This window comes from Trachurus japonicus, chromosome 7, assembly GCF_045865225.1.
Source record: "Trachurus japonicus isolate A0001 chromosome 7, Traja_1.0".
Taxonomy (NCBI): domain Eukaryota; kingdom Metazoa; phylum Chordata; class Actinopteri; order Carangiformes; family Carangidae; genus Trachurus; species Trachurus japonicus.
Genome location: NC_140913.1, coordinates 8,555,148 through 8,573,419, shown reverse-complemented (window position 1 = coordinate 8,573,419; position 18,272 = coordinate 8,555,148). Strand labels below are relative to the sequence as shown.

General features: G+C 38.7%; 2 protein-coding genes across 2 annotated transcripts in view; both read right to left on the bottom strand.

Moving 5' to 3' along the window:
• Positions 1 to 18,272, bottom strand: part of ntsr1 (neurotensin receptor 1 (high affinity)) — a 48,762-nt gene that overhangs the window by 11,228 nt on the left and 19,262 nt on the right. Inside the window, exon 2 of the mRNA XM_085781074.1 lies at positions 8,577 to 8,778. Coding sequence (XP_085637200.1) covers positions 8,577 to 8,778 — 202 coding nt within the window. The remainder of the gene's footprint in view (positions 1 to 8,576; positions 8,779 to 18,272) is intronic.
• The window catches only part of slco4a1 (solute carrier organic anion transporter family, member 4A1), a 109,327-nt gene continuing 96,005 nt past the window's right edge, over positions 4,951 to 18,272 (bottom strand). The window contains exon 13 of the transcript XR_015036139.1: positions 4,951 to 4,965. The gene's annotated coding sequence lies outside the window, so the exon portion shown is untranslated. The remainder of the gene's footprint in view (positions 4,966 to 18,272) is intronic.

Genomic DNA, 18,272 nt, shown 5'->3' with positions numbered 1-18,272 from the left:
AATGTAGTGCCAAAGGAAATAACTGTTTTTCATAGGAAGATAAACCATTGGAAATATTCTACATGAAGTAAACATCTAAATGCATATTGGATTGTTGCAGTGGGCGTCTAAAGCATTTTTTATCTGGCGGCCCATATCACAAGAAAATTATACTCTGCAGCTCCTGTTGGTGCACCTTGTCGGGTCTTTTAACCTGGAGTGTTTTGAGCAGAATCTACTCTTTTTAATGGTCTGCCTACTTGTGACTACTTCACAGAAGCCAGCACCAAAGAATGAACTATCATTCTTTCAGTTCTCCCAGCAGGGAGGATATGCAGACTCACTGTGGGTGTAAAACCTTATTCTCTATAATATTGTGTCAGAAAGCTGACCAGCAGACCACAAAACAGAAAGCATGCAATGTGCATAGCTACATTACATTCACTTGGACAAAAATGTGAACCACACTTAACCTGCACCAAATGACATGTCTCATGTACATGTATCGTTAAATCCCATTACCTTTGTAGAACCTACATCTGCTTTATGATTGAAGAAGACATTTTTACAATATATGGGACGTTAAACATCTTGAAACTAGTGTGAATTTACAGCCACCCTGTCACAGCTGTGAATATCTCAGCTATAAAATCTGCAGAACTGTCATTGTGTGTGCAAACAAAGTGTTCTTTGGCAAAGTGCCCAAAATGGCATTTCCCTAAGGTGAAAGGCTGAGTAATACTCACTTAAAAATAGCATGTATTCTCAAAGTATGTAGCTAAATATATGGATATATGAGTCAAATCCCTTGTGCACTCTCTGTCTTGGATTGTGCCTTTGAACCAAACAGCAGTCACTGCAAAGGTAAATCTTGGTTACCTGCTGTGTCAGAAAAACCATTATAAGACTTGAGAGGAAGACTTCTTGCTGCGTCAGCTATCAGTCAGACTTCACAATTCATCTCCACTGCCATAACGTCAAATTTAATGACGACAGAGGTTTAAAATAAATTGGCCCTTTCCTGGCCATGGCCTTGAAAGTGCCTAGAAGCAAATATCCAAAAGACATAATGACATCAATAAAACCATGGGGTACCTTATATAAAATTTAAATCAAGGGCTAAAACTAAAGGCAAATCTTGATGAACCCAGCTGCAGAAGACAGGGGGGGTCTTGGAGAAAGTGTTAGCGAAGTTTTGCATTCTTAGATTAATCCTACCATCTCTACTGTACATACACATGTATTCTCAACATTTTTCTTAGCCAACTGCCTACAACAGTGCATTTACATTGAATCAAAGATACCAAATATTATTACTGTTAAATATCAGACAATAAAAAAACAACCTCTTCCTTGTCTGATATACAATATATGTATTGAATATTGGCAGACATAGTAAATTCCATTGATCTATACTGTTGTTTAGTTAAAGTAGATAATAGTGTTATATATAGAGTATGATACATCTAATCAGATAGTGTGAATGCAGACCAGATAAAGACTAATTTAATTTGGGATGGGAACAGCTCATGTTACTCACAAATGTGTGAGGTGTAGGTACCTCCCTACAGGCAGTGCAGCACCGCTGAAGCGATACAGTTCGTCCAGGAAATACTCCAAGCCCTTCACCTTAAAGGACCAATTCTGGGCCAATTCAACCTAGGGCTCCAGTTTCCTAAAATTTTAGGTCTAAAAGAATTAATCTAAAGATTTTCTTTTTAATTGCTCCTGTTCTTCACTAGTTCTGTCTGTCCCTGCATCACCACAGCAGTGTATAATGGGAGCGGATGTCAGATGGCTTCAAACATACACCGAGGGGTTTGTTTACTTCTCGATCTCGGGAGCTCTAGTGCGAGAGTCGAGTTGACCATTTCGGTATGTTTACAGTTCATCTGAAGCTCCCATTTGTTTTATCAACATAGGAATATCAACTTGGAGGCACAACGTTTTCATAGCAGTAAGAGTAATTCTGGCAATTGTTTATTCTGACTGTAAACATACTGATCACGTCAACTTGACTCCCGCACAAGATTGCGTGAAACTTTGTATTACAGCTCTGTTAACAAACATGTCAGCTTCCTTGAAGTAAACAAACCCCTCGGTGTATGTTTGAAGCCATCTGACGTTGTCTGTGGAAAAAATTGTGGTTTTGTGGGATGTAAATAGCCTAAACAGCGTAAGATCAGTCCGCTCCCATTCATCGCTGCCGTGGTGATGCGGGGACAGACAGAACTACTGCAAAACAGGAGCAATTAAAAAGAAAATCTTCAGGTACAGTCCTACAGACCTACATAAAATATCACATTTGGCTGCATTTGTGTCTTACGGTCTTACTCCCATCATGCCTCTGGGCAATTAGAACAAGTAAACTGTAGTTCTCTGTATATTCATCAAAGTCTGGTAAGCATACTTAATTGATGTATACAACTAAATGGATATACAAATTGCAACTGCAACCACCTAAAAAAAATGTTGAAATGATCGATTCATTTTGAGCATGAATTTGCAATATTTGTAAGAAAATTAATATGAAACAAACAAGTCATCATTCATCTTTGAAGGATCATTACTGTCTAAAATAATGTTAGATTTTGTACAATAAATTAAAACTTTGGCTTTGAATTGGGCATTTTTTCCATGAGAGATGGATTCTCTATGTAAGATATAAATACAACTTGCTACACAAAGTTATTTCTAAAGCTTTACAAATAGTTCTTCACCTTTTTATATTGAAAAGCTATATACTGTATTGAGGATTGGATCTGAGCCATGAGTTCAAGGTCTTATTCCATGGTTGAGCTCTTCGAGCATTCAACCATAACAAACCAACCCTTCAGTGTAACGCTGTCTTCACCTAAAGTGAAATGCCCTGTCCCTGAGATTGAAGCCTGTCAGGACTTAATCCACTATACCATATTTATGGTGGAAAATGTAAAATAAAACATGTTGACTTTGGCTTAAACCATCTTTCGAGATTGTCCTCAGACTCCCTTTTGCCTTTAGCCTAAACAAATGAATGCATACACTATTCATTCACTCTATATACCAACTTAAAATAAATGAATAACTTATTGTTTGTTTTTTTTCTTCTTTTGGACTGAGTTGTATTTTTGTGTCTCATGATTTATGTTTTTAGGGTTTGGGTTGCAGCTTTCATGTTAGAGCTATAGTCCACTGTTATACACCCAATAACGCATCATAAAATGCTCGATTGATTCTGGCTTTGATCATCATCTTTCATGTTTTTCATAACCTTACCACCAAAGTTTTAGATGTGTTTTTTGTTTTTTACTTTTTTAGGTCACTTATACCAACTTGAATTTAAAAGTGAAACACAGTGAAAACATATGAAGGCAAACCTCTGTTATCTGTGACAACTTTCTCAACATGTGACATTAGCCAAATGGGGGACAAGCTGATCAGCATCAACAGGAACCCCGTGGAGGTTCTGCTTCATTACAGGTTTTATATGTTCATCACGATAACCAACTCCACACCTGTGATCTTCCCAGTATCACTGCTACCACAGATGATGATGAGGACATCTGTACAGGTCTTCTAATCAAGGACTAGTGGAATAACAAGCTGAATTTGGACTTTGGATCAGTGAATTCACATTATGGCTAATATAACAACACATGGGGAAAATGAATCAGTATGGATATAGACATCAAGAGCCTCTCACTGATTTAATCTTAATTTTGGAACACCTCCCCCAGCACATCCAATACAACCTTGCCACATGATTCATTCAAAGTGAATGGCGATATGAGTGACATGAGCAATGACAATGATCTCAACCTGAGAAAGAATCTAAAATAACTAAAAGGAATGTTGAGTCCATGGTTTGTCCTTATTCTGGCTTCAGATCAGAAGTGTTTCACCAAATAAAATAAACACAAACACTTTGCCTAATATGAAGCATACTGGGCTCAGATAGGGAGACTGGTGGGGTCCAAAGTAAATGTTAATTGATTGTAATTAAGGTTTGAAGTAATAAGTGACCGCAAAACCAGTTTTTACAATGGTGGTCTAAGGTTAAAATGCATTTTTCGGCCGCACAAGATTTTTTGTTCTAGCAGATGCAAAGTCAGCTTTGACTGAAGGCAGTATCATTAGTTTCTCTACACTTGAGATAGGACACTTATTTGAGTGCCTGCTTGTCTGTCTGTCAGCAGAGATTACGTCAAGGTTTAACGTACCTTTCCATTTTCATTTCGTGTCTCTTGACGCTCAGTAGTGATTTTCTCCAGGTGGTTAAGTACAGCTCAGGTATTCTTCAGGAGACACTTTGGGTCTCGCCAAGAAACACTCTCAGCCCACATTGTCACCAGATTGTTTTCTATTCCATGGTGGACATCCTAATGTGCACTGTTCGCTGAAATGCCGCTCAAAAGGCAATTGCTTCTCCATCTGTTACCTTGAACCATCAACAAACATCAGCAAATACACATACACTACATGTAAATACACAGACTAAAGCAGTGATGGAGGACAATAGCATGGGTGTGTGCATGTGTTGAGGTATGTGTATGAGAGAGAGAGTGTGTGTCTGTGCTACGCCCCTGTAGTCCATCGAGGCAGACAGGTCTCTCATTTGTCTGGAGTCTATTCCATCATGGCAGCTCTGTCCTCAGCTCTCTGCCTGTTGCTATTTGTCACTGTCAGTCGGTCCCAATTAGTCTCCTGGTCACCACAGACTGTGCAAACGCATGCACTCACACACACACACACACTGTACAGACTCACATTTTTCAGAGATAGTTATTCTATCCTCTGCTTTTGACAGTACTATGGATATAAGGTATTACGCATTTGACAGTTGGCATTCCATAATAAACTGAAACCTGATTTCTCCAGTCATTCAGCGTTGAGGTGTAGGACTGAGATTATGGCCATGAGAATTAACCCTACTAGTCTCAAAAGAAATGTGGCTGTGTTCACACATTTTTAGCTTATAGGTCCCTTTTTCCTTTTTTTTTCCAACTAAAAAGCAGGTTCGGGTTCTCTATTAACATATTATAACTTGTGTAACTTTGTGATGTCACAAAACCCTACCATGCCCCAGGCCCAATCCACTTGGATACACTATTGGAGAGCCTGAGAGAGGTGACATACAGCTGTATTGAGATTTTTGGTTTTTAAAAGCACTGATAGATATTAAAACTTTAAATACAACACTGAAAAAGTGCAAGAAATGGCACCTTTGAAATTTTGTCACCTTAGTACTGCTCCTCTGACTCAGACTGATGCAGGAACAAGTGCTTTTAACCATAAAGCCTGGCTTAAAAAAAAGGAAAAAAAGAAAAACCTAGTAATGAATGTGGGATGCATTGTTTGTGCCACAACCATTATGTAATCAATCATGGAATCAAAGGTCTTGTTTCTGTCTCTGCCTTAGCCCTGATTGATTTGTGCATGTAGGGACCAGCCCTACATGTGAATTAACTCTGAGCTTTGTTAAGGGCATAGGTAAACACTCAAGAATAAAAGAAAAACATCTTCAGCAGGCAGGGGTCATTGGGTGTTTATATACAGTGTGAGAATCAAACACATGCTCCCCAGTGAGTAGACTTCCCTGCAGCGCTCAGCTGGTGTTAAAGAGACCAAATGACCACAGTGCTTTGCTGTGAAAAGAAAACAGTCTAGGTGTGTAGGGAGGCTATTTTATTGAAGTCTGTGGCTATTTCTAGAAACCACGGCTCACTGTGGCTACCTAATGCTGACTAGATCTATGGTTTCATAGTGCACAGGAGTGATTAATAAAAGTCTATGTTGGATCGTTAGATGATGAAACAGCTGGACAAAGGCAAGATAATCATGACAAACTGGGTTCTGAATGGGGAGCCATTGAATTGGAATTATGACACACATGCAGGCATAAAGAGCAGGTGTAATGAAGTTACAGAGAGAGGGAGACAGAGTTGGCGGATGATTGAGACGGGAAAAGGCGAAATTAATCTCTGCTCCACTCTGGTCAATATCTCACACGGCTTTCATAATTGATGAATGAAGAATGTGAGACCCCTCACAGTGAAGATTAGTCTGCCTCTGTGTGACAAAGATGACAGTCACAGTCAGAGGAGGATCAGAAATCACTTCAAAATGCTCTTTCTATAATTGACGCTGCCTGACATTATCAAAGCAATTGTGTTGTCACTAAAGTGCAACACGCTCATCATGCATGGGACAGATCTCAGCAATGACTGCTCTAAGTGGGACTCCTACAGACCAAAGTGGACCCATCTGGCCACCAACTTCACCTCCATCCAATCAAGCTTTAAATTCAATCTAAAATACGATGACGTCGGTCAGAACAACAACAGCAGAATCATTATAGTGTGCATTTGAAGGCCAATTGCGTCACAGCAACATGACTAGTCTGTCCTATTTTGAAGGCTCCTTCAAATGTGGCCTTGTTTTCCTGGGCTTTGAAGGCTCCCACAAGTGGATCCAGGGGGCCCATGGACTACATTTTTAGACATAAGTATTGTGTTTAAGACCTTTATAACAGCTAGCGGTACAACTGTTTAAACCAAGGGCCTTAAAACATCAGGTTTTTGTGAAAAAAATTACTCTTTGTCAAAGTTGCTAGGCAACAGGAGGCAATTGTGAGGGTGGGCACAGCTTTCCTTCATAGACCAGACTGCCTGATTTTGACTTGGCCTTTGCGGTCCACAACAGTTGCAAAAAGCCACACCTTTGTGAAGGGATGGGGCCGTTCCTACCACAAATGCCAAAAATACCAAGGACAGACATGTGAGAGATTACTTGATTACGTAAAGTGATCAGAAAAACAAATACAGAAACACATGTTTCTGAGGTTACACTTAAAAAGACACATGAGACACGTCTACAAAGATTATAAATTAGCAGTTGAGTAAATACTGCAAGTTTAATTTGTACTCATCATTTTTCTCTTCACATACAAGTTGTAGAAAAAAATCATTAGTATTGAAGAACCGGTTTTAACATAAAATGTAACCAGTAATCAGCTGCTTAATTCCCATAAAGTGTTAAAATTACTGACACACACTGCTGCTGCACTGAGGTTTGGACAAAAGGCTCTTGTCAATATATTCAAGGTCAAATATCGACTTGAAACAGCAAACATGTGTGGTGAAATAAAATAATTTGCCGCTGCAGTAGTTCATGAAATAGCCTGTGAGTATTTGTCGCATCTAAAAACTGTGTTCTTAATGTTGTCCTTGGTTTGTATGGCCTCATAAGGAGGTGATCCACCCTGTTTTGTGGGGCAGAAAATGAGACACCAGATAACATCTTACCTGGTTCTTGCCAATGAAGTAATAAAGGTGAATGTTATTTTACCTCTAATGCAGTCTCAGTCTGAGGTTACATGTTCATAAAAGCTCAGATAAACTCTGCTGTGAAACGGTCTGGTATGTGAAAGGCTTCACAGTCAGAAACAGGCACACAATCAAACAAACTCTCACTGGCGAGCACACAAAACATTGGTGTCAGGGATTTAAAATCAGGAAGGCTTCAGGTTGAGATAATGCAAACATGTAACATGAATAGTTTGGTTTCCATAGTGGTGCATGCAGACACAGCCACAGCAGCTGAGCAGGCCACAATATTTCACTACTTCACCCACTTTGAGCTTGACTGGATGGATGACTGCGGGGGTCGAGAAGTAGATTTGGACTTGTGCCAATTGTTTTCTCATCCATTAGATGGGGTGAAGGGCAGAATATAATCAAGAAACTGATTCATGAATTTTTTTTTACTGAAATTTACTTTGATTGTTCATGTTTGGCACTGAGGCCCACAGTAACACGTCATACTGATTTACTGAACTCATGTTATTTTTTCATATCTTATGTCTGGTATTTCAGAGGTTTGTTAAACGAGCAATGGAATGTATGGAACTTTTCAGAATAAAAGCTCACAGTAGCGTAAAATGGCAACAGAATGAATTTCTCTTCAGCAACATTGCCTTCAATATGCAAGAACTAACTGTTGCTGCCATGACAGAGATAAATGATTTTAAAGCAGCTACCCGTTGTCAACCACTGGACCACTGCACTCTGGAGTGGACTGGTGCACAAACGTTGTGTCCAAAGATGATTTATCTGTTAAGGGGGTTCACTTTCATTGCAGTAGCCTATCTATAATAGTCTATCTTGAAGTGCTGTGGTGACGAACAAACAGCATCAGTGCTGGTGCCTACAACCAGGCAGCTTTTTAGACTGAATTTCCATCAACATGTCAAGTTTGCTACAGTGGAAGAAAATATTCTGGACCATGAAAAAAATCAAAGTTGTTGCTGCTGATGTAGGAGCAGTCACTCTTGACAAAGACTGTGTTTGCATGTCAGAAACGATGCTCTGAGGATCATTAGGATGTTGTATGTGGATCATTAGGATGTTGTAAAACTGAACCGTGGATGAAACACGAAGGTACAAAGTCGACACACAGTATGATAACTTAGTCATTAAACCTGCCTTCTCTGTATATTACTCACATATGTTGGGGGCTGCGTTGGAAAATATTTCAAAGCACAGCCTTTCAAAAGAGAACATTCAAATAATCAGCTCTCTTCTTGTGTGTGTGTGTGTGTGTGAGTTCTCACTTACGGAGAACAAGAACTCCATGGCGAAGCGACTGAGCCCGGTTTGGCTCCACTGTGACATTCAGCATGGTGGGATTTCCCCCAATGATGCAGACTCTGTTGTCCTGCTCCGCCTCTCTGAACATCCGCAAGAGCTGATTGGCTATGATCCCGTTGAGCACAGATATGGCAACCATGGGAACCACGAAGGACAGAAACGCGTTCACCTGTTTAGGGCAAAAGGCAGAAAGGCGGAAAATACTGATTAGATTTTAGAACTGACCCATAACCTGACAATTGTTTTTAACTGGATGGTTCTCAACAGTGATAGATCCTCAAATAACTTTGGCATATCACAAGATTATCGACAAATAAATACAGAATAGTGGACTTCACAAAATGCAATTGATGCATACGTATTTGTGTGTTAATGACAGACAAATGGTATAAAAAATTTTGCATTTTACCTTTTAGTTTCACCTCTTGAACAAAAAAACAAACAAACAAAAAATCAATGTATAAATGGCTAATTTCAGTATGGTCGAATAAGTGCAATATCCACTGCCATCCAAAGGTTATGACAGACCATAGATGAAATACAATGCAACATATTTTTTTGGCCAATCTGCAAAAAGAAATTCAGTAGCCTCATTGTTCATCTTTAATAAAATACAATGTTGGGTGCACTGTAGTTTGTGGTATTAACTTCTCTGCTGTATTTATGCATGTATGTCTGTAACCATGCGTTGTCTCTGTAGTTGAGTACAGGCTGTGACTTATCAAATAGCTGCACTTTCATTAGATTTTTTGGCAACACATACAACTTTTCTACCCAAGATGACATTTCCTCTCAGGTTTATATGCAGCCTGTGGCAAGGGATGAAAAAGCGTTACAAGCAATGATTGCTATCATTATGGATTAATGTGCCAATTATTTTTATTATTAGATCTAAAAATCTTAAAAAATATTCACAATCACAGTTTCCCACAGTCTTGGCTAATGTATAGTGGTTGTTTGTTTTCTCCACTCTCCTGCCAATTTATACTAATTAATACACTTTTGTATGAGTTAAGAGACATGACAAAGAAAAAAAGTGGCAAACATTCAGCATGTAAAACACACAAATCCTGCAGAAAAAAGTGACCAATGAATAATTGATTAAAGCAGGGGAAAGAAAGAAATGCAAAAAGGAAAAAAAAAGAAAAGTTTGAAAATTCAGCCCAGCAGCCCTCCTGCAGTTCTCTGCTCACAGGCATAAGGAGAACACTCTCAGCCCTTCAGCCTGATAAGCCGTGGCCACAGTGCGGTCAGCAGCAATGTGATTGCAGTTTGCAAAATCCTGCACATGCCAGCACAGTGCACATCAACACAACATGTTAGGAACCTCTATCATTTGTTGGAGTCCATGGAATAAACAGAGACCATGAAGTCCACAAAGCAATTAACAAAGCAATTAACAAAATTGCTTTGAATCAAACACATCATTCAACACAAGCAAATGAGCCTGATAAACTATTACCAACATCCAATGATCGACTCATTGCCTGCTTTCATGGTAAATGTACAGTATATAGTCAGCCAACCACTGCAAAACATTTAAATAAAAGATTTTTAAATAAAATATTTTCTCTCTGAAAAGATTTTCTTAAGCCTAAAAACAGAGTCAAAGGGAGGTGCACGCATCTGGTTTCTACTCAGTCACTTGAATTAAAATAAGCAGAAAGAGGATTATGTAATTTTCCCCTATTGACGCCAAAAAAACATATAACTACATTACTTCAGCTTTAAAAAGTTTCTCTTGATTGAACCAATCAGCTCTCATCCAGACTGCAGCAGGTAACTTATATTTGTGAAAGTTATTTGTGGAAATCCTAAGTGGACTGTACCTTTGAAAGATATTGATAAGCCTCAGCTTATATTTTAAGAAAGCGTTGAAAAGTCTGAAACATATCTTTAATAGTTCACAACAAAAGGGACAATGCTATTTTGTTTCCAAGTGGCTTGTTTAGCCATGACATCCTGTGTTTGGTTCTGCATAAATAAAACTAAACACTTTGTTTCATGTTATTGTTCTCAGAACCTTTTCTGTCTCTTTCTTCACGTAAGCCTGAGAGAATGAGTATTTTCATCTCAAAACAAAAGTAATTACATGCAAATACTCTGCATAATCACTCGAAAGTAACCAAAGTTTTGAATCACAGAGAAAACACAATGTAAGAGTATTGGAACATCAGACAGCCAGTGAGAGAGAGGGATGACAGACAGGGTATGTAAGATCTACAATAGCTAACATTTGGGTTCATGTTGTGTTCCTCCCCTCAATAATGGTAAATAAACTCATTTTATATATCTGACCAATCACTACTCAATTGTATATATAGCCTATAACACTGAAAGAAGCTAAAAAAAACTTGCAGATTATTTTCAAGGAGAAATTGCCATCGGGAAAAGTCCAATACTTGACAGACTGAGCAATGATGTAACTTCAACACTCACTCAGCTCTGTTACACAGTCAGTCAAACATTAGCACATATACAGTAGCGTTGAACTGTGATCATTTCAACAGAAGAGAGTACTGGAGGAAAATGTATGTGGAGAGAGAGGCGATGGTGAACCAGGTGACAGTAGGATGAATTACAAACATAGAGAAGATTAAAACAGCAGCAAAACTAGTCAAGATGAACTTCTGTGCTTTTGAAACCTACCACATACAATGGGGTCCTGCCTAATGGAGGATCCCAGGTCCATACTGTATTAGGAAAAGCCAAGCTCACCCTCCTCAGACCAGGTTTAAACTGTTACTCTCGGGTCTTTAAGGGTGTTTTCACACCTGTGCTTTTTTTATCCAGTTAAATCGAACCCTGCTTTGTTTTCCCCCTTGGGCTAGCATGTGCAGTACAAACTCTGCAGAAGTTCACTCTTGGTGAGAAATAGTTCTAAACTTGATGCAACCCCACTGGCAAGGGAATCCAGGTAGAGAATCTGACCAATATTCTCAAGTGTTTTTTTTTCCCCTGTAGAAGCAAGCAGAACCAAACCTGACGAAAAAATATGCTACAACTTTAAAAACTCATCAGCAAACACATTTCAGGTATGAAAATGTCTTGGGTTTGCTTTGCTCATTTAAAATGAAGCTTAGCATATAGGTTCAATGACTTATATTCTTCTTCTCTTCCAGTCACTACTGTCTGGTTTCCTCCATATTTCACACCACTCCTTGTAACAAGTTGACTCCAGATGTTTGGCAACCAATAAGATCTCACCACAATCTCAACCATCCAATCAAGTTGTCTTTGTCAAGCCTTAAAATGTTCTGCCTCCTATGGCCAGCTGTCATTTTAGTGCATTTGTTGCTACTCTCGTCCATCTCTCTCACCTCTAGTCTTCATATCTAGATAACTTCTGCAACCTCTTCTACTTCCTACCACCTCCCGGCTTCATGCCCATTCACCTTATCATCACAACCAGATCTCCAGCTTCTCCACGTCCAATTTTCAGAACACCAACAGCGTCTCGAATCAAGGGGTGTTTCACTTTGCAGAGCCTCAGCCCCTATCACAATGAGGTCTAATTACGAAGGACTGTTGCTTTTCTTCATGGAAGAAAATATATATATTAATGAGAAAAATGTAGTCTTCTGTAGGTCATTAAGTCAAGTGTTTGGGATATTTAGTATACAGTATATTTGAGTGTCTTTCTATTTCCTGGCTGCAAATCAATTTCCCTATAAGGGACAATAAAGATACTTGGAGCTTTGAAAGTTCATTGAGCACACACACACACAAATTAATAGTTTAGTTTTCTCTGGCAAAGAAATCATGAAATATATTGACTTCTTGGTCACTTTTTTCCAGCCATTCAAATGTTCGATCAAAAAGCACTTGATGAAATTACATTTTATGGATGCCAGCTTTGATCAGAGTCATAATGGAAAGTTTTGTACAAATCATTTTCTCCATGCTGTGATGCATTGCTGCTAAGAGAACATAAAAGGGGGAAAATAAAGTGAGCAGTGAAGATTAATGAGAAAGAACAATGGAGCGGGAGTGGAGGAGTGAAAAAAAGAACAAAGAGAGATGAGGTGCTGCCAGACATCAGTTATGACAGCTGACTTCTTATTCCAGCTGTTGTGTAACTTGCCTGTATGAGGCTACTGAAGACAGGAAATGTGCATGAATGCGTGACGTGTTTATTTGTGTAGATGCTTGCTCAATCGATGTAACTGTAACAGCTTTTTGGTTTCCCCCAGCTGCATTCCCTGTCCATCTACAACTACACACATACACACATGCATGCGGTTGTTTTTGTAAAGAATCATGGGTGAAGAAAAATGTTAATGGCTTTAATGAACAGGCTGGCTGACTTCTGAGGGGTTCCCTGCCTTCTAGACATTGATGACTGAAACCACAGCTTGGGCAGAAAGAAAATAATACTAGTAATAAAAAGCAGCCAAAAATATGAAAAATAATAGTAACTGGGAGTGAAATGTAGTGAGACCGAGATATTATGGAAAATGAATGGAGAGGAGACACAGGGAGACACAGGGAAAATCAGTCAAAATTATTACTAAGTTTGAAGTGTCTATTTTGACATCAGGTTACAGGCGTAAGGTTATAAAATCTTAAAATGAATAGGCTGTAGACTTTCATCAACCACAGGATGAGAGGAGGCTCCCTTCACTGTCAGAGCTGCAGCTGCAGAGTATGTGACTCTTATCAAGTGTTTGAGAAGTCATTTTTCCAAATTACCGCCTTGTCACTGGAGATTTACAACCAACTGTTTTGTAGCACTTCTTGTCTTTTTTGTTGAGTGTGTCTTAAAGTGAGTGTATTTTCTGGTGACTTCCCACACTAATAAAGGCAATACATGTAAACTGAAATTGGATGTTTTGGGTTTTTTTTTTCATTTGAGTTCGACAGTGAAAAGAATTCCCAATCTGCCATGTTTGTGGATACAGAGCCGTTGAGGCGTAGGAACTCAGCACTTGCTGAGAACATTGGTGTTTATATGAACACACTAAGATTTTCTAAAGAATTGTGCAGAGAAGCATGTGTGCCAAGGGGTGTGCAGATTTTTTAATTTTTCTCCATCTAGTTCAAGCTCAAGGACAGAACTGATAGAAGACTGAATGCATTCCAACAAATAAAGTCTACAATATTAAATATCAGCATCAGGACTCACCAAAACCAGACAACATACCCAAATTTCGGCACTAAATGTGTAGACTGGCCAAAATAACTCCCAACTCGATTACAACAGACCAGAAGTTAGTCCATTGAGGCAGAGGAAAGTCCTCCTCTGTAGATGAAGATCAAAAGACATGAAATGTAATAAGTAAATAAATCACTACCATATCCCAACATCTTTTATGAAATTATTATTTCTGTAGCCTTTGGAAAAATGCAAGTGGATAAACTGCCTAAATTCAGGTGTGCACATAGATTAGAGACTGCCAAGTGATTGGTTGTAGAGTCTTATGTATTTTTTTGTTGAGAGGTTTCCGTTTTTGTATTATTTTGTGCAGTGTGCACCCCTGTGACCTTGGATGGCTGAGCGCATATGTATAAGCCAATGAAAAAAGAGAGAGAGGATATAGATGAAACAGTTTTTGTATCATGTGAACAAACCAGAACGGATGTGATGCTACACACTGTACTGAAGTGTGTCTGATTTATGGAGAAGCCCTCCATTGCAAACAGATTACCTGCCATGTCAGAGAGTGCACAGTTTGAGAAACATCAGCGGATACTTATTTTAATGCAGGTTCAGACGAAGCACTGCTGGACTGTTCTGCCTCCAGTCTGAGCTTTGGCTAACTTGGAATTTCACAATTTACAGACAGCTTTTGGAGGGATCCAGCTCATTCCTCTGAGAGTGACATTCATACTGGATCATTATTCAGTCCAGTGCCAGAGTTTAATGGGAATGCAGAGCCAGCTTTTCTATTTCCTAGCCATGGCTGGCCATGATATTCTCTCCACAAAAAAGGTTTAGTTGTCTTCATTTAATTCTAGATTTAACATTACAGTGACTACAATAGCGTCATTTCCCCTGAGCAATAGTAGTATTTCACTCTCATTTATGAAGACCCGATTGTCACCCACCTGATTCCAGAAGTAAACAATGAAATTATTTGGTTTACCATGGCATGTCTACTACTAATGGGCATGAAACTATTCTGTGATTGGATGTGAAAAACTGACAATCACAGAATGTTGAATTCTGAACGTCAAATTCTGTCACCTTCACACTATCACTGCTGAAAAGCCTGACAATGCAAACTACTACAGACATTGTAAAGTCACTACAGTACATCTTCGATTAATGCCTCTGCCACTGACTTTTTCTCCATGGCAACAGGAAGAAAAAGCTTACAGGTGTCATGTTTTAACAATATAATAGATTTTAACTTACAATAAATCATGGGACTCTCTTGGATAATTGATGATTATGTAATGGTCACAAGTTTTAATTATACAACTTTTTTTCTCAGATCTCATGTTTTGTCTTTTATTTGGCAAAAAGGTCTAAATACTCCAATAAATGGACCTTGGCCACCACTGAGACTTTGTCCTTGAGTTTGTTGACAAAACATAGAATCGTTCAAACTGATTTATCCTTAGCTAATGGCAGGCATAACAAAAGGTTTAGACTCTTTCTTGTTGTTTTGGATGTTGTCTTTCCTGCAAGTCAGTCAACATGTTTTTACCTTAGATGTTTCATTCATAAATAGATTTTTTTCCCAAAGTACAGATGATTCACTCAAATATACTTTTATGCTGTTTCAATGTATAGAGAAGCTCCAACCCTGAGACCATGAATGGGTCTTTTTAGCTCAGGGATTAGAGGAGAAGTGAAAAGCTCTCCTCAGTCAATAACTCTATGCCTTATGTTGCAGTAGCTGGAAATACACTGTGAACACTTCATTTAATATTGCTCTGAGCTTAGCCTCTAAAGCTACATTCAGGCAGCAACTGATCATGGTCATATAGCAAATAAAACCTCTTCTCCCACACCTTTCTGATGTCAGAGTGTGGATGGAGTGAGGTGCTACCTCCCAACATTTTATTCCCATCTAAAACTAACAATTGAGTAGTGATTGGTCAGATATGAGGAAGCTAGAAAAGCAGCTATCTACCTGTTGGTACGACAGAGTGCAACAGGAATGCCTTTGAGAACAGACTGTCCATAGTGGGTCCCATTATCCTCTTTTGAGTAACTATGCCCCCCCACACACACACACACACATATTTGAGCCTGCCTTCAAGTGTGCCCTTTAGCCCAGAAACACTTCCACATCATAGGGACTCAAGCACACTCCTGGCTTAAGCCTCTGACTGGTGGAAGTTACCGGGGCAGGAAAGGAGGAGCTGAAAAGTAACCCACCCTCTATTTCGATTTGAAATGAAAATATTGTTTCCCCACAAGACTGTAGAGGTTTGATGAGTGGTGTGCAGGAATATCCTTAGCAGCATGTACAGTATAACAGATGACTCTGATTAATAATTCATCATCAACACCCACACCAGTAATCACAGTGTCACTGACGACTTCATCCACGTTGATGAGAGTCAGAGAAAAACATGGGTGAGGGTGATTGGGTGATTAATAATTATAACTATCATACCTGATATAGTATTTGTTTCAGATGTTGGTATTACAGTATTTAATAACAGTGGGAAGCATCATCATCATTTGCAGGCTGAAACATGGTGAGTAATAAACAGAGAGCATAACAGAGAGCTTCTCGAGTGCTGCCTGAACACTCAAGTATCCTGGTGGCTCCTGCACAGTCTCCATCATCATTACCTCATTATGTTTGTGAGTCTGTGGTGTTTGGGGCCATTACAGTGGATGTGCACAACGGCATCCTGCCAAGCTCTTTGATAAAGACAACCGGAAAACATCAGGCACATTCCGACAATTTGTTGACGTGTGGTATATTTTGATGAGGCAGAAAATACACTACACATGTTTTCCAGCTTATTTTTTTCCAGACATGCCTCGTTGCCTTATGTAATATAACGATAAGCACTCGGCTGTAAAATATTCCAGGAGGTAGTAATATAATACGAAACTCTACCATAAAATATAAAGTACAAGATGTGATTCACCTGTTTCATTGCAGTAACATCTGAAATGTTCAAATCAATTCAGGATGCAGGATTTTAACTTTTGATTTCCTCATTTTAATTTCATATCCTTAAAAAGCAAAAATCTTCGCACATCCACTTCTCAGGCAGGTGCGTCGGAGGGCGACAATCAAGTCCAAATAAGAAAAAGAAGAGTTCCCGCACACTAAGCCAACTTGCAGAATTTTATTATGCAACGTTTCGGTACTAGACCTTTTTCAAGCAAAAAAAAAAAAAAAAAAAAAAAAAAAAAAGGTCTAGTACCGAAACGTTGCATAATAAAATTCTGCAAGTTGGCTTAGTGTGCGGGAACTCTTCTTTTTCTAATTTCATATCCTTGCAACATATACGGACAAAGCAAAACATGATGTAGTACATCAAAATGCAGCAAAAATGTGGTGGAAACATTTGAGCTTTATTTTGTTAGAAACAAAAGTTTTGTGTCAATAAGATTTTAAAAATAAGGGATGCATTTTCGCAGCAAATAAAAAAACTAAAACTCAACCTTGAACAGCGTTTCTAAAGCTGAAAGCCATGAATTTGTGACTACGGCCATTGTGCCAGTGTCTTGTTGGCTTTCAAATCAAATGTTATAGTACGTCCCTTTTTTCCTCCTTTTGTCTTAGCTCCATTTCCTCTGTGACATTTCTACATGGGGAAATATCCAGTTATTCTCGTCTAAATGTCAAACAAGAGAAAGAGCTGATGGCAAGACTTTTGTGTTACTGTCTGAACTGAAAGATTTTTGACAAAAAAGAAGAGAAAGACGATTGTTGCAATTCAATGAAAAATACTTTATAGAGATTGTCCTGATTGTCTCCATACAGATATCTATGACTAAAAGAGGTGTGAATTAATATGACTTTAAAAAGAGGAGCTCAGACTTTGAAATTTTACTTGAACTTTATGTGTACATGGAACTTTGCATTTCCAGTCACGTTTTTTAAGAGCACTAATTGTGTCCGGTGTGCTCCTCTCACAGTCCTGTCACAAAATGCCCAAAAAATAATAACTAAAAAACAAAAGCAAACAAAAATGCGTCAGTCACATCTCATGAATCAGAATTTATTTGAAATATTTTTGAGTTGTTTTTGCAGCTTCCTGCAAGTCTGTGACCAGGGTTGCATCAAAAGCAAATGTGTCCTTCAGTTAATTTCCTGTTGCAACAAAATTCCTTGTTGGGTATTGTCTCTAATGTTAAAATACTTAAAACTAAAATTTAAAAAAATACTTCTCGAGAAATTGTTGACATCTGTGCACAGAGCTCTGCTTTTGAGTCAGGCAGCAAGCCAAGTCCCAGCCGATGCAGCCGGGTATAGTGAATGGAGTTATTCACCAAAACATTTCCAAATGACATTCCGGCAAATGCTAGACAAGTTTAAGTTTAGTCTCATCAATAACTTAGTCTGAAGTTACAAATGTAATTGGCTTGAGAGAAACATTTTAAAATTCTTGGCAGTAAAAGGGATGCTATAGTGGTGCAATGGTTAGCACTGTTCTAGGAGTTTGCATGTTCTCCCTTTGCCTGTGTGAGTTCTCTCTTGGTTTTCATATTCCTCTAGTAAATATATGCACCTACAGTATAGG